Source organism: Hyaena hyaena, unplaced genomic scaffold (assembly GCF_003009895.1).
Source record: "Hyaena hyaena isolate Hyena2069 unplaced genomic scaffold, ASM300989v1 scaffold_76, whole genome shotgun sequence".
In the NCBI taxonomy this organism is placed as follows: Eukaryota; Metazoa; Chordata; class Mammalia; order Carnivora; family Hyaenidae; genus Hyaena; species Hyaena hyaena.
Genome location: NW_024080709.1, coordinates 775,551 through 803,246, shown reverse-complemented (window position 1 = coordinate 803,246; position 27,696 = coordinate 775,551). Strand labels below are relative to the sequence as shown.

Sequence of the window (27,696 nt, the reverse complement as noted above, 5' to 3'; positions counted from 1 at the left end):
CCCGCCTGCACACCCCAAGGCAGGCCAGGTCCTGCCCAGCAGCCGGAGCCTCCCAGGCCCGGGCCGGCCCAGTGCAGCCGCGTGGCCACGCCGCGCCCGAGCCTGGGAAAAAAGTTTCCAAACCGCGCTGCTAGGCGCTGATTGGCCGAGGCGGACGCGGTCCCGTGGCGCGGCAGCCAATGAACGGCGCCCGCCGCGGGCGCGGGGGTGGGGGCGGTGGCCGGAGGCCCGGGCAGCGCAGTCTGCTGCTGCCGCCGCCGCCCGTCCTCGCGGACAAGCCCGGGTAAGTTCGGGGCTGCGGTGGCCTGGGGTGGGGGCGCCCGCCCCGGGACCGCCGCCACCGCCGGGGAAACTCTTCAGGCTGCCCTGGCGCCCCGCCGCGCTCTCGGGACTCCCAGGAGCCGCCTTGCAGGGAACCTGCTGCGCCCCTCGCAGGCGCTTCGCTTCCCGGCCGCCCTCACTCCGCGGGTCCCGGGCGCTGGGCTCAAAAGTCCCGCTCTCGGGAGCCTCCCTGGCTAACTTTTTGCCTTCCCACCTTTGTGTCCTCGGCGCCCAGCCCCTCGCCTTTGCCAACTTTCTTTCTCTTCTAGCGCTGGCCTGGCTCCGACCTGCTGCCCTCCTCGTCCCCGGTCCCCGTTGCCCGGCTCCTCTGCCTTCCAGCCTTCCTCCCACCCCCACCGTAGGCCGCCCTCTTTGACTCTCCTAGTTTCTCTTCTCTTTTGTCGGTCTTTTCTCATCCGCCCCCCTCTAGCTCCTTTCTTCCTGCTGCCCCAAACTCTCCCTCTTTCTCATCCCTTCCGCCCCCCACCCCCCTTTCTCGTCCACTGCCCCGTGCTACTTCCACCCTCACTGCAGGCCTCTTTCCAAAAACCTCCCCCCCGCCCCCCCCCTTGGCATCTCCCTGCCTTCGGGAGCGTGTTTGGAACAGCCTCTTTCCCTCTGCGTTTCTCAGATCTCTACTGCGGGAAGGTTCAGATTTCCCCTGACAGCACTTTGGGGAAGGATTGGATGAAGGATGAAAACGCTTATTCTGCAGTTTGAATGCAGTCGTGGGGCTTACCTGCCTCTCCGAGGTCATGGGAAATCCCGCCATCACCTGGGGAAGCCGCCTTATCTTCTCCAGTCCTCTCGGGTTCTCTGCTTCCTGAGGGTCTGAGCTTCTCTGATCTCTTTGTCCAGCGTTTGTACCAGGTCGTGCCTCTTTCTACTTTTAGCCTCGAGGCCCCTTTTAACTTCCTTTCTAAAGAAATGGCCTTTTACAGCGTGCCCCGGGCAGGGGTTTGTCATTTTCTATGCTAGTTTTGCTTCTGTATTCTTGGACAGGATGGCATTTTAGGACACAGGTAGGGTCCTTTGAAGAGCAATTGGATCGCAGCGACTCCCAGAGCCACTTATCTGACCCCACCACCACCCTGGTATTCAATCAGGATTGAAACGTAAATCTTGCGTCTTAGGCAAGGATTAGATCCCTGAAGTCTCAGAGGCCTCTGACTGGCGTATTTTATCCTCTCATTTCAGATATTACTTTCTTAACTTGGCTTAGTCTCTTAGGCTGTTATTTTTGTTTCCAAAGTGTGTTCTTTTGCGTTAGAATGTGGGAGCCTGGAGAGATTACGCTTCCTTTCCTTAGCAGATAATTTCCTAACGTGAGTGGGCCTGCCTACGGAAGGTTTGTGGCGGCAGCTAGTGCTGTGTTAGCACCTGGTACTGACGTGGGTGCTTTGTCTCTGCCTGTCCCAGCAGCGCCTTGCACTTAGTAGGTGTTTGGAAATGTTTGAGAAGGGATGGAGAGAGAAGCCCCAGCAGGCATCTTGAGTCAGTAGAATAAAATTATCCTGGAACAATAGCCCTTCTATTTTTTGTTCAAAGGCAATATATGCTTACTCTTAGCATGTCAGGCATGAGCTCTGATCTCCGTGCCTCCTTTGCCCCCATCTGGTACTCGCTTGCGACCTTTTGCTCTTCATGTATGCAGAGAGGGCGGGATACATTTACAAACAGAACTGGCACCCCTTTCTTCACATAGCAAGAACTTTCTTCCATATTCGTTTGTAGGGTTCTTAAAACCGCGTAATTTTCCAGCCAGACCCCTGTTGATGGTTAAGCGTCTCCAGTTTTCCATGTCAGTGGGTGATGGCGCGCACCCTCGCGTATATGTCCTTGCACGCCTAAGTCTTTTCGTCGGAATATCATTACAGACTTTGAAGGCGCAGAGACAGAAGCCAGACTTGCCGACTCTTGACTGGTGTTGCCCGAGTGATGCCACTTCTGGAAAACGCGGAGCCCGCGTCACCCCCTAGAATCAGCAGGAGCCCGAGCTGATGCTTGGCAGCGTCTCTGCCTCCCTCCCTTCCCCTTCGGCTCTTCCGTGTGTTTGGACTGGGAAGGATTGAGGTCGGGGTGGAGAAGGGCGGTGAGCTAATTCTTGATAGTTTAGACATGTGTTTTGCCCCTGACCAGCTGTGCTGGCTTTCTTCACTGAGAGGGGAGCCAAGGAAGAGTGCTTTGTGTTTTCCAGGGCTTTGAAACCAAAGGTGTCTGTGTCTCAAGTGTGTTTGCAGTCTTTTCAGTCTCATCATGGAAAACCTTTTTTTTTTTTTAAAGCTTGCGGAAACACCTTTTTGTAGGAGGAGTAGATCTAAGTGATGCCAAGTAGGGAATATATGCTTTCTGAGCTTCTTGTCCCTCAGCTTTTTCCTCCTTGGATGCTGTGGCATGTATTTTTGAGGTGCCCATTAGGTTTGTCCCCAGAGCTGCTGGGACACGGTGGCCTGATGGTGTATTGGAAGTACAGGCTGGGAGGCAGAATGCCCGCAAAAGAAAGGCATGCAGCACCTCTTCGTTTTTTAGGGTAGTGGCTGCAGAGTTGTACCTTTTAAAAGACTGTGTGGGCCAGATGAAACAGGTGACTCTGACCTCTGATTAGTCTCTTTGCAACTCCAAGGAGATCTGGAACCTGGATTCAAACCCGAGTGAACTTGCACTTGGGTTTGGGGTGCCTCTGCCATTCGTTCGCACCTACGGAGATGGCCAAGGTGTGCCGTGTCCCTGCTCCAGCTCTTGCTTCTAAGAACCCAAGTGACTGTCTTACTTATTCTTGCAGTCAAACGGCTTAAAGAGGATGACGTTGAAGATAACTTACTAGACGCCCAGCACATGGCTCATAGAAGCTGGTGTCAGTTCAGGAAATCATGCTGGGAGAAGGAAACCTTTCCAAGTCCTCTTACCTGCTTCCTGTGGCAAAGAATAACGCACATTAGAGCTGTGAGACGTTTCAAAAAGCATACATTTTAAGATTGCTATTGCCTAGCAAAGTGAAGTTCAGCTGTTCTTCGTCTAGAACATACTTTTCCTCTTCCCTAACCATTCTTATTTCAGTGCGGGGGTTTCTGGTTAAAATGCCCGGCCTGTGGTTTTGGTCCTTGAGTTGAATTAGTTATAGATTGTGCAGGCTCTGACAGAAGCTCAGGTCTCTGCTTAGCTGCCCCCACCCTGAAGTCCAAAACCAAGGGCGCCTGGGTGGCTCAGTTGGTTGAGCGGCCGATTTCAGCTCAGGTCATGATCTTGCATTTCACAGGTTTGAGCCCTACGTCGGGCTCTGTGCTGATAGCTCGGAGCTTGGAGCCTGTTTCAGATTCTGTGTCTCCCTCTCTCTCAGCCCTCCCCTGCTCCTGTTCTGTCTGTCTGTCTCTCTCAAAAAGAAATAAAACATTAAACAAATTAAACACAACAAAACCAGAGCTTTCCCATCAGCACGGTTGTAATTAGAGCCTCTCTCACAGTGGAAGTGCCTCTTAAAGCATCTCGAAGTCCTTTCTTTCCTGATTCAGGTTTAGTTTTCACTGGCCAAGGTAAGTGTTTTGGGAAGCTTTTTTGTCTAAAACTCCTCTGTCATAAGAGTGCAGGATGAAGGTTATTAAACTCCAGGAACTGTATGAGATAGTCCTCACTTAACCTGGGGACAGGGTAGTTTCTGACATGGTATCTTCTCCTCCAGCCCCTTCCCACGATTGAGGTGCCACGCAGGTGCTGAGGGAGAGAGGGGCTTTCCCCATCCTGACAAGCATCTCAGGGATTTACAGATGTCAGCTATAAACTGATCGCCAGAGCTTTCTGGCCTCCTGCCTTTCCTTCACCTGATATCCCCTTCCTGCCAGTATCATTCCACAAGCATTTATGGAGTGCCTGGTGTATGCCAAGCACTGTTCTAGGCATTGGGATAAAAAAGCAAGACAGAGAAGGCCCCTGTGCTCAACCACTGACATTCTAGTGGGGGAAGATGAACAAAAACAAAACTCAAAATGGTTAAATAAAGCAGAGATTAATACAATAGATAAAGGCTGGAGGGGGTAGTAGGTGGGATATTAAAATAAGGTCTCTTTGGGGAAGTCATTTCAGCTGAGATCTGAATGACAAGGACACCTGGGCATAGATCTGAAGGAGAAGCATTCCAGGCAGAGAACAGCAAGTGCAAAGGCCCTGAGGTGGGAGCAAGCTTGGTGCGTTCAAGGAACAGAAAGAAGGCAGTGTGACTTGAACATAAGCTAATGATGGAGGTCCGGGGTAGAGAATGTTTAGAGAAGTAGGCAAGGACTAGGTACATTGAATATTGGACATGATATTTTTCCAAAGAGCAGGAAAAGTCTATAAAAGAGCGAAAGAAAACATCCATTGTTTCTTGTTCCTCACTTTCTTGCCCTATTACACAGACTCCCTTGCCATTATTTGAGACTGTCATCACTAAGATAATCCGTGGCCATACACTACTCAGTCGCATGGGATCTTGACACTGTGGGCACTCCTTTGGTGACTTGGTATTAGATGAGATCTGGGCTTATTAGAGCCTAAGGCTCCAGCAGGGAGTACCTACCAGACCTAAGTTTACCCTTACCCATGGCCATGTTAATTTCTGTTATTTACCCTCTGGGTGCTCTATTTTTACTTTCAGCAAATGAGATCTTTCACTACTTACTTTTTTTTTTTTTTAATTTCTGAGCTAGAGAGACAGCGTGAGCATGGGAGGGTCAGAGAGAGAGGGAGATACAGAATCTGAAACGGTCTCCAGGCTCTCAGCTGGCTGTCAGCACAGAGCATGACTCAACGCAGGGCTCGAACCCATGAACCGCTAGATCATGACCTGAGCCAAAGTCAAGACGCTTGACTGAGCCACCCAGGCGCCCGTTTCACTATTTACTTTGATTAGGATTCTTGTGGCAGCAGTCCGACCCTAACTGATATATTTAAGAAAGGGAGTTGGTTATCTGTCCTAACCTTAAATCAGGCATGACTGGATCCAGGTGTTCAAATGATATCATCAGGACACAGTGTCTCCACCTCTTGGCTTTGCTTTCCTCTGTTTTGGCTTCGTTCTCTGGCCTACTTGGTTGCGATGGAGGAATGAGCAGGGACAACCCCAGGCTTCCTTCCTTCCACCTCACCCTAGTGGAAAGAGTTTCTTTTTTTTCTCCCAGCTTTACAGAGATAATAATTGACATCTAACATTGTATAAGTTCAAGGCATATAGCAACATAGCATGATGGTTTTGTTTTAAGTTTATTTATTTGGAGAGAGAGAGAGAAAGAGGGAGAGAGAGAGAATCCCAGGCAGGTGCTGTACTATTAGTGTGAAGCTCGATGCAGGGCTCAAAGCCACCAACCGTGAGATCATGACCTGAACCACAACCAAGAGTCGGATGCTTAACCAACTGAGTCACCTGGGCGCTCCTGTTAGAGCTGACTATCACAGTAAGGTTAGTTAACACTTCCAAAGAGTGTTTTTGTTGATGGCTCTGCAAAAAGCCCTAGACCTGGACACTGATTGTCCCTGCCTGGGTTAGCGCCCCCCCCCGTCTTTGGCTCAACATAGATTAGGTTAGGCCCACCTCGGAGCCAGCTGCCAATGCTGGAGGCTTTCATCCCATCACATGGTTCCACCCAGATGCTGATACTGATGTTGGTCTAGTACATCTGAATCACTCTAGAATGGGTGTAGGGTTGGTTTCCCCAAGATAAGGGTGTTTGTCCGGAAAGGTGGAAGAAAAAATACTGGACTGAAAAAAAAACCCAAAAAACCCAACGGATGAACAGCTTTCTGTTCTATCCAGTGTCTATGCTTCCATCAAGCTTTCAGAGAAACTCTGTTCCCCAAAAGGGGGTGGGGAACATGGCAAGTCGTCCCTGGATTAGGGAAGGGACAGAAATTAGCGAGCAGATGTGAATATTGGTACTAAAAAGCCTACTTATCAGTAAGTGCTGTGCTCGAATATAAGTATAATTGTTTGATTTTTGTTTTATCAGTAATCTAGAAGTGGGTGATTTTGTTTATATCAACACTAACATGTTTAGCTGAATGATTCTTATTTGTCCTCAAAAATACAGTTTGCTGTGTCTTGCAGAGAGAGGGGTTGCATTCACTCTTTGGTCCCTTAAGGACACACAGCAGGCTGTGAGCTCCCTTGAGGACAGAAAGGGACCTTGGAGACCTCTCATTTGGATTCCTGATGAGCTTTTGACAAGTTCAGAGCCTTAGATCAGAGAATAGGCTGTTACACGGAGAGGCTCTATCTGTGGGGTCTGAACTGACAGCTGTTGAGGAAGATCCGTTCCCTAGTCTCCTGGGTACCTCCACGTCCTCTGAGCCGAGGCCCCATGCCCGCCCCGGGCCCTGCCGTTGTCTTCTCACACCCACTTCTCCAAAATCCCCTCCTCTTCCTCCTCTTCACTCCCTAGTAACTTATTGCCCCTCCCTCCCCCGCTGTGTGGAAACCACTCTTGCCCACGTCACCGCTGACCGACATTTCTTTTGCGACGTCTCCCGGATATTTTCCAGCCCTTATCTGAGCTTCTCTGTTGCATCGTGGATACTGGGGAACATTCCTTCCTTTCCCCTTGAGACGATCTGCTCCCCGGACGGCTCGCTGGTCCTTGCCTCTTTGTTTCTCCTCTGTCTCCTTCGATTACTGTTTCTTTCTTCGCCTACCAGTCCAGCATTGGCATGCCTCCGAGCTCCGTAAACAGGCCTCCCTGGATCCTCTGGCAGTTCCGGCACAAGATAAAGAAGCGGCCGCAGGCTCAGAACTCTGACATTTGTATCAGACCAGAGTTCACCCCGGAGTCTCACATGGACTGTTGCTTCTAGATGTGTCACAGGCTTCTGAAACCAGAAACATCCCAAACTGGGCTCCTTACCCTCCTCTTCAAAGGCTTTCCTTGTCTTCTTCCTTATCTCTGCTGGTGGGGATGGTGGTGGTACCGGGTGTCTAAACTAGATCCCCGGGAGATGGCCTCACCTCCTTTTTTTTGTTTTTTTTTTTAATCCTTTGTCCCTCCTTGAATGAAATAAATAAAATCTTGTTTTATCTATTTGTGGAATGTTTTCTGTGGGTGGGCTGGATTTTGTCTGGCTTTGGTGTCAAGTTTTGGCAATGTTTTATCATTTAACCCAACATAAAATTCGGGAGTTTTTTTTTTTTCTCCCCATTAAAGATCAGATATTGGGTAAGCCTCTGGCTTCAGCTCAGGCCATGATCTCATGGCTAGCGAGTTCGAGCCCCGGGTCAGGCTCTGTGCTGATGGCTCAGAACCTGGAGCCTGCTTCGGATTCTGTGTGCCCCCTGCCTCCCCTACGCTTGCTCTCTTCTTCTCTCAAAAATGAATACACGTTAAAAAGAATTATAAAGATCTGCAAGTTGAACTAGATATGGGAGTAATTTTCAAGCTTTTCTCTTGCAGACACCATGGCCCGAGAAGAGTGACCCCATCCCCTGTTTCCACAATGGAGGACTCGGGAAAGACGTTCAGCTCTGAGGAGGAAGAAACAAACTACTGGAAAGATCTGGCCATGACCTACAAGCAGAGGTCAGTCTTCCTAAGTCCACGTTGCTTTTTCTCCCCATCACTGTGGCAGCAGCCATCGATTTGGGGGCCTCTTAGGCGACAAAGGCGATGAAAGACTTGACACATTGCTCTCCATTGAATCTCCAGACGACCCCGTGAGGAATCACTTCTCCCCCCATTTTACAGATGAGGAAACTGAGCCTCAGGGAAGGCAAGTAACTTGTCCACCAAGGCCACACAGCCAGTAAGGAGCAGGCCTGGGATGTGAGCACCAAACCCTACGGTCCGAAGCAAACTGCTTCTGATCCTTCCCAGCTGATATTCCCGCGGGGCTCCATCGGTTCCGGACGCCTTAGCTGGTCAGCCCCGTGTGTGAGGAAAGAACTTCTCCCTGTCTAGGAGAAGTCTAACAAATTGCATTGTTGCAGATTTTAAATTTGAAAGAAGTGGTTCCGTGTCCATATTTGGGAGGAGAGTGTGTGTTCAGCATTGCATCTGGTTTATTTCTCAGGGGCTCTTACACTCTTCACATGGAGGTCTTACTCCAGTCCCTCTAATTTCCTAATTCTTTTTAACATTTTTTAAAATGTTTATTTATATTTGAAAGAGAGAGAAACACAGAATCCAAAGCAGGCTCCAGACTGAGCCGTCAGCACAGAGCCCGGCACAGGGCTCATACCCATGGTCTGTGAGATCATGACCTGAGCCCAGTTTGGACATTTAACTGAGTGAGCCACCAGGCGCCCCAAATTTCCTTACTGTTAATTTGGCTTAAAGATAATTCAGGCTTAGCATTTTAAAAAAAGTGTTGCTTGACCTTTAAGGATCAGAGAGCTGGAATTGGGGGTTTGAGGTGGGATAAGTAAGCACTTATGTCCAGTTTCCACTTAAAAGTAAAGCTGCAGAGGATATGCAGTCCCACGAATATTTACTACATGTTGAGATAAAAGAAAATATATGTTGAATGAGTGAGTGAAGAGGGAATCGGCTTTGGAGCTGGGCACACCTGGGTCCAGTCCCGAGGTCGGCTTCTGACTCATGCGACCTTGAGGCAAGTCACTCGTCTGATCTCAGCCTCATTTTACCTGTAAAATGAGGTCAGTGATCGTTTCCACCTCAGAAGGTAGTGGAATAAAGAGGTAATCGATGCCCAGCACTGATCAGCCGTACGTGCTCAGCAAATGCCCCCTGACGCGTCCGGGAATTCTGCAGGGCCGAGAACACGCAGGAGGAGCTCCGCGAATTCCAGGAGGGAAGCCGGGAGTACGAAGCCGAGTTGGAGACGCAGCTGCAACAGATTGAAACCAGGAACAGGGACCTCCTGTCAGAAAACAATCGCCTTCGCCTGGAGCTGGAAACCATCAAGGTGAGAGACGATAGGCAGCAGGTGTGGACAGGCTTGCGGGGTGGCGCGGGTGCTGGACCAGGCAGCCTCGCAGCGCGAGGGGCTCGCTCCCGCCCCTGGGCCTGCTGGGAGCACGTGGCGGTTGAACCCTCGTTTGCCCCCGGTGGGAGGAGCTCTGTGGAAGCAAGTGACACATGTGTCCCCGCGGCCCGTTCTTGGGTGTCTGCCACAGTCCCACAAGGTGTGCGAAAGATGGCGTTTTTAGAGTGTGGAGTGTCACTATATTTGCTGGTCATGACGTTCCATAAGGTTCAGAGGTTTGGTAGCCCCCAGCCGGCTGTTGACGTTTAAGTCAAAGTAAATTAAATAAAAATCTTAAGTCCTTGGGGCGCCTGGGTGGCTCCGTCGGTTAAGCATCCGACTTCGGCTCAGGTCGTGATCTCACAGTTCGCGGATTCCAGCCCCCTGTCAGGCTCTGTGCTGACCACTAGCTTGGAGCCTGGATCCTGCTTCGGATTCTGTGTCTCCCTCCCTGTCTGACCCTCCCCTGCTCATGCTGTCTCTCTCTCTCTCTCAGAAATGGATACAACATTAAAAAAAATGTTTTTTAAATAAATAAAAATTTAATTTCTCAGTTACGCCAGCTACGTTTCAGCTGTTCAACAGCCGCTGCATGTCTAGTGGGTACCATTACTGGACAGAGCGATGTAGAATGTTTCCAATATTACGGAAAGTTCTGTTGGACAGTGCCGGCTTAGAGCAGGTTCCCCAGCCTGGACACAGGTAATTTGCAGTTTTGGGGGCTGAGTTTTACATTGTAGGATGTTTGTGTTTGTTTTTTAAAAAAAATTTTTTTTTTAATGTTTTAGTTATTTTTGAGAGAGAGAGAGACAGAGTGTGAGCAGGGGCAGGAGAGGGGCAGAAAGGGAGACACAGAATCCAAAGCAGCCTCTAGGCTCTGAGCGTCAGCACAGAGCCGGATGTGAGTCTCGAACACGTGAACTGCAAGATCATAACCTGAGCTGAAGTCAGATGCTTAACTGACTGGGCCACCCAGGCACTCCATGGTTTTGTTTTGTTTTGTTTTCCTCTTAAGTTTATTTATTTATTTTGAGAGGACAGGGAGAGGGCAGAGAGAGAGAGGAAGAGAGAGAATTCTAAGCAGGCCTTGCACTGCCAGCACAGAGCCTGACATGGGGCTCCATCCCATGACCGTGAGATCAGGGCCTGCACCAAAATCGGGAGTCGGACGCTTCACCAACGGAGCCACCCCGGCGCCCCACATTGTAGGATGTTTAACAGCATCCCTGGTCTCCACCCAGTGGATGCCAGTGGCTCCTTCTCCCCCAGGTTATGACAACTAAAAATATCTTCAGACGTTGCCTTGTATCTGGAAAACCACTGCTTTAAAGGGCAAAGACTACCTTTTGGACATTCTGTAGGGCTTAGCGGATCATTGCTAACGCCGTGCCCTGGAGACTGCGGCCCTCAGCCCTCGCTGCCAGGCAGGGTCACCGGCAAGTTTCCTAAATATCCAGTCTCCATCCATCTGTGGCTGGGGACACAGGCATGTCTGTGTCTTTTTTTCTTTTTCCTTTTTTTTTTTTTTTTTTTTTTAAATAAAGGTCCCCATGTAAATTTTGATGAGCTGCTAGGGGAGGTGTGGTGGATAGTGGAAGGAGATGTGCTCCCAGCCTTCTGGAAGCTTTGTGGGGAAGACAAACCTAACCCCATAAAGCACTTAGGGTAAAGATGCTTGGTTACGTAGTACTGACTGAGGGAGCCTTCAGAGGGAAAGGTCGGTATGTGATGGAGACGGCTTCACAGAGGAGCTGGGAGGGATCTGAGCTGGGTTTGAAGGTGAGAGAGGGTGTGTGTGTGTGTGTGTGTGTGGCCAGCGGATTGGGGTGGAGGGGTTAATGGAGAGTGAATTGGGACCTTCCACAGACACAGACAAGAATGGATGTCAGGCAGACCTGGGAATCCTGGCTTTAAGTGCCTGGGGAAAAGTGGGGCCACCAGATGGATTGGGAGTTGAAGGGTGGGGAGGGGCAGAGGAAGGACCCTAAAGTTCTCAGAAGCCGAGCAGCGGAGTGCACGCTTTTACGTTGCAGACCGCAGACCCCAGCTGGCCAGCTACACACGTCAGTCTGGCACACGCGTGTGTTTTGCGTAGCCTTCTATGGTTTTTTATTCAACATACTATGAAAGTTTCCAAGCACACAGCCTGGTTGAAAGAATATTCCAGTGAGCACCTGTATATCTGCCACCTGGGCTCTACCAATAACCTTTGCTCTACGTGATTTTTATTACCTATCCATCCATCCGTCTACTTTTCTGACACATTTCAAAGTGACTTGCAGACGTCTGTTTACTTCCCCACGAATAGTTCAGCATGCTACTGTTATGTAGAGTTGAGGTTTTGTTTATATGATAGTAAAACTTATGTCTTTAGTGTTCTTTAAATATTTGACATCAGTATTCAAAGTTGTCAGACTTCCTACAAAAGTCTGGATTTCTTTTTTTTTTTTTTTTATTTTTTTTTTTATTTTTTTTTTTTTTTTAATGTTTTATTTATTTTTAGGAGAGAGAGAGACAGCGTGAGCAGGGGAGGGTCAGAGAGAGAGGGATTCACAGACTGAAACAGGCTCCAGGCTCTGGGCTGGCAGTCAGCACAGAGCCCGACGCGGGGCTCGAACCCATGAACCGCGAGATCATGACCTAAGCGAAAGTCAGACGCTTAACCGACTAAGCCACCCAGGCACCCCCAAAAGTCTGGATTTCTGACTTCCTCTGAGAGTCAGCAGACCTGGCATACCAGGCCACATCAGCGAAAAGCCATGTAGTGGTTAAATGCTCACCAGTCCATCCCAGTCCCCACTACCGTCCCCCACCTCTCTCTCTGACACCGAGGGACCAGTGTCCCTTGCTTTATCCCTACACTTGGCCCACGCAACTCATAACAGCCTGACCCCTGCAGGCATTAGTATTTGACCCTTTCCATGGACACTGAGGAGCATTATAGCTCATTAATATGAAGGGACCCCAGGGATGGGAAGGTCTGTGGAAGGAAGATCAGCCAACGGCGTAAATGATAGTTGGGAGAGGGAACAAGGCTCTCCACGGTGGCAGACTAACATCGAGCAATTATGAAGTAATTGCTTCAAGACCTTCAAGACTGAGCCCTTGAACGTGGAGAAGACCTTGTTATGACAGAGACATGACAGGCATAGGAGGCGCGGAGCATAGAGCAGGAGAAGAAATAGAGATACCTTGGAATAAAGCATGCCTCCCTAGGGGCGTCTGGCGGGCTCAGTCGGTAGAGCGTGCAACTCTTAAATTGTTTTTTTTTTAAGTTTTTTTTTTTGTTTTTTTTTTGAGAGTCCTAAGCAGGCTCCACACTGTCAGCACAAAGCCTGATGTGGGGCTTAAACTCAAAAACCGTGTGGTTACCACCAGAGCCAAAATCAAGAGTCGGATACTTAACCGACTGAGCCACCCAGGCGCCCTGAGCGTGTGACTCTTGATCTTGGAGTTGTAACCCCACACTGGGTGTAGAGATCACTTAAAAAAAAAATTAATTAAAAATAAATAACTGCCACTAGCAAATATTTGTCAGTCACCTAAGGGGAATGTATTCAGCTGTCAGACTCCTTGACAGCTGGCTTATTCATCACAAGTTGAATGAAAAGGCCTAGAAGGGATCAAACAGTGTCTGTTGAAGCCTCCATCAGCCGACAGCTTATAATAATTAGCGCCAAACGAAAGCGCAGTGTTTGGCAACAGCTTTTCGTGTCCGCCAAGTTCAAAGGACACCATTTGAATCTGAATGCTGGTGGAGAAGCCCGCTAACCGCATCTTCTTGAACCTGTGTTTGAATTGAGGTTAATGACCTAGGATCCCATGCCTTCCTGTTTTATTTGGAGATGCACCCAAAGAAAGGATGTGAGGCATCGGGGCTTAGTCTGTCCCTCCTCAACTGACCGGGGGTGCTTCCTCCGCTGTGGCAGTACCAGAGGGGACCAGCCAGGAAACAGAGTATCAGAGGGGACCCAACAGTGTGAGGATGTGGAATGCCCTCCCTGCCCTCACCCTGTAAATAATCTGCTTGTTCTGTGGGAGTTCGTCTTCCACAGGGCTCCCGCCACGCCTCTCTGGCCAAGGCACCATGATGTCATTCTCCCAGGGCACCCAGACTGTTGGTAGCAACGCCTTTGTTGACTCCAGTGAGTGAAGAAGAGCTTGACTGTTTTTCAAACTTTCTGGTGTGACTTTGGGCCTGTCCTGTGGGAAGTGTTTTCTTTTGTGTGTAAATGAAGGGAAAGCAGTACACGTGTTTGGTGAAGGAAGATAATTTGAGAGAGGAGCCAGAGCAGAATGTGTGTGTGCGCATGTGCGGGCAATACCCATGTGACCTGTAATGAAATGGTTGAGGGCACTTTAACGTAGGGTTTTTTTGTTTGTTTTTTGTTCTTAATTTTTTTATTTACTATTTTGAGAGAGAGGGTGTGAGTGGGGGAGAGGCAGAGAGAGAGAGGGAGACACAGAATCCAAAGCAGGCTCCAAGCTACAAGCTGTCAGCACAGAGCTGGACACGGGGCTTGAGCCCACGAACCACGAGATTATGGCCTGAGCTGAAGTGGGACGCTCAACAGACTGACCTACCCAAGTGCCCCTAGTACAGTTGTTTTAAAACACAAGCCCTGGGCCGCCTGGATGGCTCAGTTGGCTAAGTGTCCGACTTTGGTTCAGGTCGTGATCTTACGGTTTGTAGGTTCGACCCCATGTCAGGCTCTGTGCTGACAGCTCAGAGCCCGGAGCCTGCTTCAGATTCTGTGTCTCCCTCTCTCTCTGTCCCTCCCCCGCTCATGCTCTGTCTCTGTCTCTTTCTCTCTCTCAAAAATAAATAAACATTAAAAAGAAAAAAAAAAAAAGGAAAGGCACAAGGCCCCGTGGCCCAGATTGGTTGTAGGCTCAGGCATTTGCTACCAGTTGACTTTGGGCTAAGGAAGTAGCCTCCATTCACATCTCTGAAATGGCATTTGTTGCGGCAACATAAGCACAGTCCTGAGCCCAGAAGCTGGCCCAGAGCGAGCCTACGATGAATGTTAGTTGCTGCAGTAGTTAGTTGCTGCAGAATGTTATTTGCTGGACAGCAATAGATCATTAAGTTGTTCAACTATCCCCTTCCTTGGAAAGCCTTGGTTAAATCACACTAAGCTACTTGTGGTTAGTAATAAGTTGTGGGTTTTTTTTGTTTCCTTCCTTGCTTTCCTCACCTCCCTCCCTTCCTACCTTCCCTCCTCCCCTCCCTCTCTCTCTCCCTACCTTCCTTCTTTCTTCCCTTCTTCCCCCAAAGGCCCCCAAATCCCTTCTAACCCCCTATGCTACAGGGGGAGTGTCCTGGATCACAAAGTTAGAACAGTTGTCAAACGAAGTACATGGTTTTCTGCTCTTATTACAAGACACCAGCAACCAAAGCCATTGTGGGTCCTGATATGTAATATGGGGACATCGCATGAAGTGGATTTGTATTGCCCTGTGGATGATGCTTGGAGATGTTCGTGTGGTTTTCTGTGGCTGTGTGGATGCCTTGAGCAAAATGATCGCTTTGAAGATTGTTGGGGCTTCTTACCCAGAGGCTGCAGGAACCAGGTTTGGGAGGGGGTGAGGTGCAAGGTGCTAGTGGGCTGGGAGGCAGGAAGCACTTGGTACATAAGAGCTTTGAGTGGTGGCCCCCGTTCTCTCCATTTGCCTTCCCTTGGTTCAGAGTCCATGTCTGGAGAGAAGGTTCTACTGAGGTTCGGCTTGTACCCTTGGCTCTGGTGGGTGGCCACGAGGATGTCTGGAGCCTCCTTAGAGAGTATGAGAAGACTGGTCTGATAAAGATCCTATACTAAGGGGGAGCTAAATCCCTTACAGAAATCAGGGCACTGACAGGCTGTGCCCACGGGGGGTGTCGGGGTGGGGGGAACGGATGCTCCCCTGCCAAGAATGACAGTGTCCACTATAACAGGAGTGTGCGTGAGGCAGGAGTGACCCTCAGTATTTTCAGGCAGTGCCAGGGAAGGGAGATAAACACAGCTTCCCAGACGTCCTAAATCATACACTCCATGTTGATTTTGACCTTCAGGACAAGTTTGAAACGCAGCACTCGGAAGGCTACCGGCAGATCTCAGCCTTAGAGGATGACCTCGCCCAGACCAAGGCGATTAAGGATCAGCTTCAGAAATACATCAGGGAGCTGGAGCAAGCAAACGACGACTTGGAAAGAGCAAAACGGTACGTCGGGAAGGAGAAGACCGGTTTTGGAGCCTTATTCTCCGCCCTTGGCTCCCAGTACCTGGGTACCAAGTACTGTGTTGAGTATAGAGGATTCAGCCGTGAGCCAAACCAAGCCAGTGACCTTCTAGGAAATGGACAGCACACAGATAAGTGCAACTTAATTACAGCAGAAAGAGCTGCAAGTCCAGGGTGCAAGGGGGGCACATGACCCGATGCATAGGTTTGGCCGTTGGGTAAATGTCAGACAAGGCTTCCCAATGGGGGTGGCACTTAGGCTAAGTCCAGGGGGAAGAGTATGAGGTGAGAACATTCCAGGCAGAAAGACAAACATGAGCCAATTACCACCCTAAGGTAAGCGTGTTCAAAGAACAGTATTTCTTTGTAAATGTTTGTGTATTTTTGAGGAATGCGAGTAGGGGAGGGGCAGACAAAGGGGGAGCAGAAGATCTGAAGTGGGCTCCGTGCCCGACTCGGGGCTTGAACGCAGGAACTGTGAGATCATCACCTGAGCTGAAGTCAGACACGCAACCGACTAAGCCACCCAGGCGCGCCCAAAGAACAGTATTTTGTAAACTGACATTCTGCTGTTGAGCAGAATAATACCTACCAATAATAACTTTTATTGAGTAACTACTCTGTGCCAGCCCCCCCCCCTTTTTTAAATGGAAACACTTTAAAAATGAGATATAAATTGCATACAGTGGCGTGCACAGATTTTAAGCGGAAGTTCACAGCACTTTGGGCAAATTGCGTATGCATTCACGTGACACACACTCTTGTTAAGCAGGGGTGGCTTCGTGCTGCCCTCCCAGACCCCTGCCTCACTTTGTAGTGGCTGCTGTAGGATCGCAACATTAACTTCATGATCACGTAAAATGCAACAGCCTTGCAACCTTACAACTTGATTTTTATCATCCTTGAACTTTAGGCTTTACTTGTAATACTACTATGTCTACGAATGCTGTGGATTCTGCAACACTTTGCTGTCACTTTTGCTTTAAAAGGCCAAGTATATTTTATTTTATTAAAAAAATTTTTTAACTGTTTGTTTACTTTTGAGAGAGAGACAGAGAGACAGTGTGAGTAGGGGAGGGGCACAGAGAGAGGGAGACAGAATCTGAAGCAGGCTCCAGGCTCTGAGCTGTCAGCACACAGCCCGATGTAGGGCTCGAATTCACGGATTACAGGATATGACCTGAGCTGAAGTCAGATGCTTACCGACTGAGCCACCCAGGTGCCCCTAAAAAGCCAAGTATGTTTTAAAGAAATTAGGAGAGTAAAAAGATAGCCTTTTATATTTACCCACATACTTACCGTTTCGGGTACATTCCTTCCTGAGGATCTGGGTTTCCCTCTGGTATCCCCTCCCTTTGGCTTGAAGAACCTCCCTTAGGATTTTGTACAGCGAAGGTCTGCTGATGGTAATGTCTCCTTATTTTAGTTTATCTCAAAAGTGTCTTTCTTTTGCCTTTATTCTCTTTTTCTTTTTTTAAGTTTATTTATTTTAGAGAGAAAGAGAGCAGGGGAGGGGCAGAGAGAAAGGGAGAGAGAGAGAATCCCAAGCAGGGCTTGAACTCATGAACAATGAGATCATGACCTGAGCCGAAGTCGGATGCTTAACGGACTGAGTCCCCCAGGCTCCCCTGCCTTCATTCTTGAAGGTTATGTCCACTGGATGTAGAATTCTGGGTTGATAGTTATTGTTTGTTTGTTTGTTTTCAGTGGGTTTTTTGACTGTCTTTTGTTTCCCTTGCTTCAGGTCAGAAGTTAGTGGTCATTTGAGTGGTCACTCGTCAGTATATAATCTGTTTTTTTTCTGGCTGCTCTCAAATTTTTCTCTTAAATTTTTGTTTGCAGTAGTTTGATTATGATACCTCAATGTATCTTTTTTTTAAGCGTTGGATTTAACCAGAATTTTTTTTTAAATTTCCTTAAGTAATTCTCTATACCCAACTGACGACCCTGAGATCAGGAGTTGGATGCTCTTTGACTGAGCCAGCCAGGCACCCCTGTATGTATTTACCCCGACAGGGTTTCCTGGGCTCCTTTAGTCTGTAAATTTCTCCGTTGACAAATTCAACTTTGGTCATGATTTTCTCAAAGACCTGCGCTGGCCCATTCTTTCTGTCTTCTGTCCTCTGGGACCCCAGCTACACACGTTACTCCTTTTGATAATGGTCACATAGGTCTCTGAGGCTCTGGTCCTTTTTATCTTTTCTTCCCTCTAATATTTTTTCTTTCGGTGTTTCAAATTGGATCGTTTCTATTGATCTAGTTTCAAGTTCACTGCATCTTTCTCTCCAGTCTGCTTTGATAAGCCAATTCCAATAAAGTTTTTAGATATTGTATTTTCAGTTCTAGAATTTCCTTTAAAAAAAAAAAAAAGTAGTAATTTAAATTTCTCTACTGTGGCTTCTCTTTATATCCTTCTTTCTTTCTTTTTTAATGTTTAATTTATTTCTGAGAGAGAGCGTGAGCAGGGGAGGGTCAGAGAGAGAGGGAGACACAGAATCTGAAGCAGGCTTCAGGCTGCTCCGAGCTAGTTGTCAGCACAGAGCCCAACGCAGGGGCTTCTCTTTATATCCTTGAGCATAGCTACAGTAGCTACTTTATTTTTTTTAATGTTCATTTATTTTGGGTGGGGGGCAGAGAGAGGGGGACACAGAATATGAAGCAGGCTCCAGGCTCCAGTCTGTCAGCACAGAGCCCTACACGGGGCTCGAACCCATGAAATGTGAGATCATGACCTGAGCCAAAGTCGATTGCTTAACTGACTGAGCCACCTAGGCGCCCCATAGTAGCTACTTTAAAGTCTTTTTCTGCTAATCTAATATGTAGGTTACCTCAGCGCTAATTTCCACTGATTGCACTGATTGTATTTTTTCCAGAGTTTTCGTCTTTTTTTTTTTTTTTTGGTCTGTTAACTAGGCTGAACTAATGTTCCAAACTATTTTCCCTTTATGGCCAGTAGCTGAAATCTGTTTTATTCTTTTTATTATTCTTTTTATTTATTTGTTTTGAGACAGCCCATGAGAACAGGGGAGGGGCAGAGAGCGAAGGGGACAGAAGATCCGAAGCAGGCTCTGTGCGGACAGCAGAGAGCCTGATATGGGGTTCGGACCCATGAACTATTAAATCATGACTTGAGGCGAAGTCAGACGCTCAACTGACTGAGCCACCCAGGCATCCTCGTTTTATTCTTTCAGCCTGAGCCAGGCTGCTTCAAGTCTGCTATGCAGATGCATGGTCCCGGGGCTAGCCAGAGACGTGGGAAGAGAATTTGGGACTCCCATGTGGTGGTGGATTTCTATCACTGGAGCTGTAGGCCGAAAACTCACAAAGATGCAAAATTCACTCATATTTCATTGATCAAAGCAAGTCACGTGGCCCAAGTCAAGAGCTGGAAAAGTACATTCCACTCACAGTGAGGCTGTGGCAACGATGTGGCTGCAGGAAGGGAGGGAGAATGGGGACCCGTAATGCAGTCTTCCATGAAGATAGTACATTCATGTGGCTTGAAACTAATATACCAAGGGTAGAGTTTTTTATGCAAATTCAGGCAAATCAAATTATAAATTGGTATTATCCCTACCCTCCTCCCCAATAGTATCTTGTACACCCTGTTGTCCATCTTTCACGTAACAGTAGATCCTGGAGATCTTTCTGTATCAGGCCACAGAGCATTCTTTGTTCTTTTTCTCCCCCAAGTGCATAATATCTTATTGTATGGTTGGTATTGCATAATACATAATAATTTGTTTGTCCAGTTCCCTGTGGATGGCTAGCTGCTACATTTGCATTCTTGTGTGGTGATCAGCACTGCTGTGATGAATGATAAACAGTGCTTGCACAGATGTTTATCTGGAGAATTAAATCCCCAGAAGTGACGCTGCAGGGTCAAGGGACAGATGCAAATGTGATTCTGATAGTTATTGCCCATTTGTTCTCTCTGTAGTTGTATCGCTTTACATTCCCAGTGACTGTGTGTGTCAGTCCTCTGTTCCAGACAGCTTCCCAGAGTGGTTTTCCAACTTTCAATTTCTGCCAGTCTAGTCAATGACCAGTAGCTACATTTCTGAATTATACATGACATAGGTTCCTTTTCATATATTTAAGAACTATTTTTATTTCTTTTTCTGTGAACTTGGCCTTTTTTTTTTTTTTAACTTGGCATGTTGGTGGTTTCCCACTTCTAAGAGATTTTTTAAATATATTTGTGATATGAATTGAAAATATTTAGGGGCGCCTGGGTGCCTCAGTCGGTTAAGCATCTGACTTCGGCTCAGGTCATGATCTCATGGTTCATGAGTTTGAGCCCCTTGTTGGGCTCTCTGCTGACAGCTCAGAGCCTGAAGCCTGCTTTGGATTCTGTCTCCCTCTCTATCTGCCCTGCCCCCACTCATGCTCTGTTTCTCTCTGTCTCTCTCTCAAAAATAAACATTTAAAAAAAGAAAATATTTAGAATTTGTCACTTGTCTTCCAGCTCTGTCTATTGTATACATGACTGTCAAGTTATTTGAGCTCTCTGTATTCCAATTTATCAGTCACCGTGGAAAGGCTTTCTGCAGTCCAGGGTTTATAAAGCAATTAGCCTGTGTTTTATTTTGTTTTTCCCGTTTCTTTCTTAGATTTCTTTGTGTGTGTGTGTGTGTGTGTGTGTGTGTGTGTGTGTGTGTGTGTGTGATTAAAAGAGGCACTGAATTCACATTTTGGACAAATGCTGAGTATTTGGGTGTTCAAATCAGATGAGGCAGAGATGAGGCCCCCAGTCATTATCATAGAATGAATAAAGTTCTCAAATTCTGAAGTTTTATATTTAAAAAACCTTGAGGGCACCTGGGTGTCTCAGTCAGTTGAGCGTACGACTCCTGATTTTGGCTCAGGCCATGATCCCGGAGTCATGGGATTGAGCCCTCTGTCAGGTTCTGTGCTGAGCATGGACCCTGCTTGGGATTCTCTCTCTCTTTACCTCTGCCCCTTTCCCCTGCTTGCACTCACTCTCTCAAAAAAAAAAAAAAAAAAAAAAAATCAAATAAAAAAACCCCTCAAAAACAGTGTAATTTTATTTTAGTAGGATATTCTGAATACTGATTTGGTTTGTGAGTCTCCGAGAGAAGATGGAGTTTGCTGCCCTTGGCATTGGACCCTGTACGTTGTCCTCAATAAGGCTCTGGCTCGTACAGCTAAGTGCTGTATGGACAGTTCTCTCTCTCTCTTTTTTATTTAAATGTTTATTTTTGAGTGAAAGAGAGAGAGCGTGAGCAGGAGAGGGGCAGAGAGAAGGAGACACACAATCCAAAGCAGGCTCCAGGCTCCGAACTGTCAGCATAGAGCCCGGTGCAGGGCTTAAACTCACAGACCACAAGATCGTGACGTGAGCTGAAATGGGACGCTTAACTGGCTGAGGACCCCCCAGGCCCCCTGGTCATTTCTCATTTACTCCTCAGGACACCTTTGTGTCCCTCAGGAGCTTGGATGATTCTCATTCTGCAGGGAAAGAGCCTGGGTCCCAGAAGGTTAAGATGCTTGCTCGGGTCTGTGGTGTCCAGGCCGTGCGGGCACTCATCCCCGCTGTGTCTGACCTCTGTAGGCACCAAACAGATGCCACTGTTTGCTCTCTGGGACAACTTTGCTTTTCTCCTACCAGGGCCACAATCATGTCTCTGGAAGACTTTGAGCAGCGTTTGAATCAAGCCATCGAAAGAAATGCCTTCCTGGAGAGTGAACTTGATGAGAAGGAGAATCTTCTAGAATCTGTTCAGCGACTGAAAGATGAAGCCAGAGGTCAGAAAGACTTGGCTTTGTTCTGTGTGCCCTCACTGGTGTCCCCTCTCCCTACCTGAGTGTTGCCCAGTGTCACCTCTACTGGAAATCCCTGCTCTGGTCGTAGGGTGTAGAATCGCACCGGGCAGGCTTTAGCCTCGGTCCCCACCCCATCGTGAGGACCGCCAGTTGTCCAACCCTGTAAATATGTATTTACACCACCACTGGCTTTTTGTTCAGTAGGAGTATACGGCTTTGTGGGGAGAAAAGGTTTGGTGACGGATTTGCTGGCGAGCCTGTTGTCTCTGTGACTCGATGGCAGCTCGTGCACGTGTCTCATAGCTCTGAATTCCCGTCAGCATTTGCTCCGTGGAAGCTTGCAGTTCCGGGGGTAGATCGGGGTACAGAAGAACTTCCTGAACATCCCAATTGATTGTTAATAACACGAATTTAGTTTCTAACGTAGAGCGGGTAGAAGGGGGATGACAAAGAAAAAACTCTCCGTTTGGAAGGTAGTTGAGAATCGGTTAAATCAGTGACAGAGATTCATTTTATTTCGTGGAATGTTTAACAGTTGTTAAAACACAAAAGGAATAGATGTGAATATAGTTAGATTAAGAGCCATCGTTGAAGGAAGGTAAGTCATAGACAGTAAATTTGTTGCTATTTATGCTTAATAAGAATTATTCCTATCACATGCTTAAGCGATAATATAGAAACTGTATGTCTGAAAATGCAGAGAAAGAAGGGTTGAAAAGATCTCCCCCATAGGGATTGGTTGGGACAGTGTTATTTTCACTCAGTATTCTCTACGCCCTGTTGTGCTAGAAATGTTTTGAAACGAGAAAAGCATAGTGTGTCTGCCACTGCCATAGTTTTTCAAAATTTTTAAACCTTTTTGTTTTTAGTTTTGTTTTTAAGTAGGCTCCTGGCCCAATGTGGGGCTTGAACTCTCAACCCCGAGATCAAGAGTCACACGTTCTACTGACAGAGCCAGCCAGGTGCCCCTAAGCCTCTTTGTTTTTATTTTAAAAATCATGTAGTTTCACAAGCCTGCTCAGCAAGGTCCTGTGGGTGTCACTCCCCTGAGGGTTTCTGCCTGTGCATTTTCATGCTGGTGCTTCTTTGCCCTGGCCAGTGTCACTGTCCTCCCTCCCTGTCCCCCGTCACCCGAAGCAAGGGCTTACGGTGCATCCTTGTCCCGGCTCAGATTTGCGGCAGGAATTGGCTGTACAGCAGAAGCAGGAGAAACCCAGGACGCCCATGCCCAGCGCCGTGCAGGCCGACAGGACAGACATGGCCGTGCAGGCCACTGGCTCCGTGCCGTCCACCCCTGTAGCTCATCGGGGACCCAGCGCCGGCTTAAACACCCCGGGGACCTTCAGACGTGGTGAGGGACGGCCGGGGAGGATGTGCTTTTCTTCACCAAGCTTTCCCAGGGGGAGGTGGGGGGGGAGCTAGTGGGGGGGGTTGGGAGGTACCTGGGGCAGTGGGGGAGGTGCCAGGGGCTATGGTCGGGGGTGGGTGCTGGAGGGGGTGCTGGCACCGGCTGTGCTATGGGGAGCCAGCTGGGGTGCTTGCGGGGGCGGAGCTCAGACACAAGTGGGAGGAGCTCCATTGTGAGGCAGTAGGGAGCGATGGAGTCTGCGGAAGGCAGGAAAATGGAAGCTTCTTCCCAGGGGCGGTGGCCACTCAGCTCCCACCCCACACAATGTGGGCCCTGCATGAGCAGACGTTTCCGGTCTTCCGGTCTTCATCAGCCAGAAATTCTCTGCTTGAGCATGAACTCTCCTAAAAATAACATTCCGATGACCAGATAAAAGATTTACGGAGCATCTGTGGGTCTAGCGATATGTGCATCTAGAACTGGAGCCAGTGTAACCTGGGCTGCATGGTAAAAAAAAAAAAAAAAAAAAAAAAAAATTGAGAAATTTGAGTTTTTGCCCCAGCTGCTCTGATTCACAGAGGCTGTTACTGGGCCTCTTATTGGCAAATAACAGTAGACAGTTACTGAGTGCTCCGTGTGTGCTGGTAGCCACTCTGCTTAAAAGGCTTTGCATACGACCTCCCTGAATTCTTACCACAGGCCCAAGATGCACGTGCTGTGCCCATTTGATGGATGAGGAGACTGAGGCCCCCAGGAGAGTAGCTTGCCTCAAGTCATACAGATGACAAATAGCAGAGTTGGGATTCAGACTCAGGCCAGCTGGCTCCCGGGCTCAACTGCCAATTCCTGCCGTATCCCTAAGCTTGTCCCAGAATGAAGAGACTGGAGACATTTCCAGAATCCCAGTCTAGAGCAGTGTTTTCCACGCTTCAGTATGCACGTGACTCAGCGGGGCACCTCGTTCAAATGCACCCGAGTCTCCGCGGGGCCGGACAGGACCTGAGATCCTGTATCCTAACCAGCACCCTGGCGATGCTGGTGCCGCTGGTCCCCGGCTCCCGCTGGGAGGACAGAGCCTCCGGGGAGGTAGGACCCCTACCAGCATGGTTTGTTTGGACGCTGTTCACGTCCGTTACCTGTAGGGAATTCATAGAATTTCAGGAAGACTTATTTGGATTTTGTTTTAAAAGTAACGGGTAAAGATGAACACTGAATACAGTCATTGTAAGGCTGCAAAAGGTTGGTGGTCACGCGGGCTCTTGGTGTGTTAGTTAATTCTTGAGTGAAACGGGGGCAGCATGAGGGGGGCAGTGTTAGCTCCCCTCCCTCCCCCACCGGGGCTCCGCATTTAGGGACGTTAGTGCACCAGCGTATGACCGGGGATCCCGGGGATCGCTGTTACACGTGCTCGCTTTGCACACGCAGGTCCGGATGACTCCACGAGCGGGACCCCCCTCACACCCGCAGCCCGGATATCAGCCCTCAACATCGTGGGAGATCTGCTGCGCAAAGTAGGGGTAAGGCTGCCTCCTCCCCGGGATTTGGTGTGGCTCCCTGCCTGTGTTTCAGGGTATCGGAGAGTGGTCGCCTTACCGCCTCCTTTTCCCTGTAACAGAGACTTCCTGCAGCCATGTCCCTGAGCGTCCTCCAAGCTCCTCTGGGCCTTGCTGACAAATACCCGGAGCCCAGACCGCGTCAGCCCTTTGATCCCTGCGCGGATCTGTCTTTCCCTGCCAATTTTCCTTGGAGTGCGGGAAACCTGCTTGCTGTCTGTGGTTTTTTTCTTAATTTGAGAAAGCTGAGAAACATCTGAAAATTGCCCTTTCCTTTTAAATGAGGGAGTTAAAGACTACATCTCAAAAGGCGAGAGCAGAGACCTCAACTTGAGGTTTTATATTTGCTACAGGGCAAGATTGTTTTGTGCTTAAGAATTAACACAAGAATTAACGCGCCTGGGTGGCTCAGTCTGTTAAGCGTCTGACTTCGGCTCAGGTCATGATCTCATGGTTCGTGGGTTCGAGCCCCGCGTCGGGCTCTGTGCTGACAGCTCAGAGCCTGGAGCCTGCTTCAGATTCTNGGGCTCTGTGCTGACAGCTCAGAGCCTGGAGCCTGCTTCAGATTCTGTGTCTCCCTCTCTCTCTCTGACCTTCCCCTGCTCATGCCGTCTCTCTCTCTCTCTCTCAAATATAAATTTAAAAAAACATTAAAAAAAAGCATTAACACAGGCATTCTCTGTAGTTGTGGCTTGTATGTTTTCACACGATGCCTGGAGCAGCACGTGACTGAGCTCCTAGCAGCCCTGTCTACTAGAACGTATGCGGTCAGAGCTGCACCTGCCTAGAAGCTTGCAGCCCTTTGCTCAGGTTTTTGCTTTTAGGCCTGGTGTCTGGTTTTCTGTTCTGTAAACATGTGTCTCTCTTAATGTTTTGCACAATTAGCACATAGATAAGCCTGGGGTGGTCTCTGTGCCCTCTTGGTTTATATGAGGGCTCTTTCCAGCAGAGCACAGCCCTCCCACACGAGCCACTCTGTGCACATTTAATAAGGGCAAGCAAAAGAGTAGATCATCCCGAAAGTTGACTTCCTATTTCCCATAGGCGGACCTGGATCATTGGCAGGGTTAGTGATTTTCCAGGAAGCTCCTAAATGTCTTAGGCCCGTGGCTCTAAAAGTTGGAGGAGTGTTGGATTCCATCAGGGCCCCACTTTTGGAATTGCAGCCTACAGCCCCCTTCCAGAACCACCGTTTGAAGTCATTGTCTGTGTCCGGGCTCTGGGGAGAGGCGAGTTCTGATCTTTAAGCTGAAAGCGTGTTTCTCTGCAGGCACTGGAGTCCAAACTTGCATCCTGCCGGAACTTTGTGTACGATCAGTCCCCAAACCGAACAAGCGGCCCAGCCCCGGGGCGAGGGGGCAAATACAGAGACGGCGGCGAGAGACAGCCAGGCAGCACCGGCGTGCCTCTAGGTGACAAAGGGTCAGTACTTTCAGCTGTGCGCGCAAGGCGGGAGCCTCTGAGCCCTGACCAATAGCCATTTCATAAAAGTTGCAGCGGTATGTCAGTGAACCTTATCCTCTACCGCCTTGAGACCAAGTGAGGTGGTGACTTGCGGTTAAGGGGAAATGTGGAAATGTCCAGGAAGAGGCTCGTTGTTAGTATTCAAATCTGTAGCCCCAGCTCCTGGTCATGCTGTGAGAATGTCCTGCATGAAACGCTTGTTTGGGACTTGAGCTTCAAACGTTGCTCTGTTCCCCCCGGAGGAGGACTTTTTTCATTTTAAAAAAAAATCCTTAGAACCTCAGGAAACGTATTAAATTCCAGCCAGACTAGATGGGAAAACACAACTCTGGCAGCTTTGGGTAGTTTTGTTGCTTGAGGAAGATCAGGACAGCTTCCAGATTCGTTAATTTTCTAAGCTGGGCCGCCATCTTCCTGGACCCCAAGCTGAGTCACTTTGGTAGATGTGTGGCAGGCAGGGAACAAAGAATATTTTTCCAGGGCATGCATGTAAGTTCTGACCCTGTCGAAGAGGATGTTCTTTAGTGGGTCTTCTGTGACTGGGCTTTTCGTGTAGCCTTGGGAATGTGCGAGCTAGATGGCCAGTGTCCTTTTCTTCATTTCGCAGGAGAGAAAATTGACACCCAGGGAGACCCGGCTCCTGCCTCTTGCTATTCACTCTTAGGGCTTTGTGGGCCCCAGTGCTCGCCAGTCTGTCACAGCTGTAATGTCCACCTAATCTGGTTTGCTCTGTCTGAAGGTTGGGAAAACGACTGGAATTTGGGAAGCCGCCTTCAAATACTTCCTCGCCGTCGCTGCCGTCAGCCCAGGGTGTAGTCAAGATGTTGCTTTAGGAAACCCACGGAAGCCGAAGCCCCTCGTGTGTCTGTGCGGGAGTCGTTACTTTTCTTTCCCTTCTTCTACTAGGTTTTTGCTTTTTGTAAGTTAGTTTGAGAAATATGAGCAAGCAGTCACACTGGCCACCGAGGCCGTCGCCTGTGGCCCCCGGTAGCTGTCCCCGTGAAATGTTGTCTCATCCACCCCAGCCTCCTGGCCAGTGCGTTTCAAATGGACGGGGACAAACCGGACCCTCTGGACAGGGCTCTGAGGTGTGGGTGCTGTGGCCACCCCATCATTTTGAGCTGACCCAAGTGTTGATGGAGTTGGGGATGTGTTTTTAATGGCTGGAGATGCCTTAAAGAAGGGATATGAGCCCCACCTCAGGCTCAGGCTGTCTCCTGAACAAAGTGTCCTTGATCTTTGCCACGGGGAGGGTCTGTGTACTGACATCATGTCTAAGAGAGAAGAGTAGACTAGGCATGTGCCTTTTTTTTTTTTTTTTTTTTTTTAGAAAACACGCTCTGGTGTAGTGTACGTCTGGCACTTGCTCTGCCTCTCACTGAGGCCGTGCGAGCTGTGCCTGTGTTTCATGGGAGATCTTGTGTGGACCGGGTCACTGGAAACACCTGTGTCCTCTTACGATCAACCCTGGTAGTCGGGTTTCCCGGAACCTGTGCCCTAGCCCTGGGGGTGACCTCCCCTGACGGCCGTTGGGGTGGCATGGCCTTGTGAGTACAGCCTGTAAGAACCGAACTTTGTTCGGAGCCATGATACAGTAACCAGGATGGCCTCGAAGTAGGATCGAACCATAGGACCGTTGGTGGAAGCATCCTTGTGAAAGAAGAAACAAACACGGGATTTTCACGCGGACAGAGTGCATGCTCAGCCCTGCCTGTCACACTTTCAGAGACACGTTAAAAAGGACACGTGAATTCGGGAGCACGCACGCAGCTTAACCACCCTTTGTTACTAAGTTATTTTTCCAAGAGAATAGCAGAAATATCATTGCGTTGAAAATAGAACTTTTCAAGTGCTTTTGAAATTCAACAGAGAACTAGTCTCTGGTGCCCAGTTCATTACCCTGGGAACATTCTAACCTGTATTGGGAAAAGACGGACTTCTATTTTTTTAAAAGAACAATAAAGTCAAGAGAAACTCATTTTCCACTAGTCGGTGGTGGTGGTGGTGGTGGATAAATGCTGCCTGATTTGTGCCTTGATGTTTGCTCGTACGGTGGCAAAATGT

The 27,696-nt window shown here is 48.7% G+C and overlaps 1 protein-coding gene across 5 annotated transcripts; it reads left to right on the top strand.

Annotated features, from left to right (window-relative positions):
- The first annotated feature begins 224 nt into the window (after positions 1-224).
- NDE1 (nudE neurodevelopment protein 1) lies at positions 225-27,620 on the top strand. 5 transcript variants are annotated; one of them, XM_039233552.1, is made up of 9 exons: positions 225-283; positions 7,731-7,856; positions 9,048-9,201; positions 15,314-15,462; positions 21,113-21,249; positions 22,439-22,615; positions 24,041-24,132; positions 25,439-25,590; positions 26,372-27,620. In XM_039233552.1, the coding sequence occupies exons 2-9, from the start codon at positions 7,774-7,776 to the stop codon at positions 26,463-26,465; spliced, it is 1,038 nt and encodes a 345-aa protein (XP_039089483.1). In that variant the 5' UTR covers positions 225-283; positions 7,731-7,773; the 3' UTR covers positions 26,466-27,620. The 5 variants fall into 5 exon arrangements, with proteins under 5 accessions (XP_039089483.1, XP_039089481.1, XP_039089485.1 ...); XM_039233550.1 differs by having other exon boundaries at positions 22,439-22,618; XM_039233554.1 differs by lacking the exon at positions 26,372-27,620 and adding an exon at positions 26,240-26,362 and having other exon boundaries at positions 22,439-22,618.
- Positions 27,621-27,696: the final 76 nt, after the last annotated feature.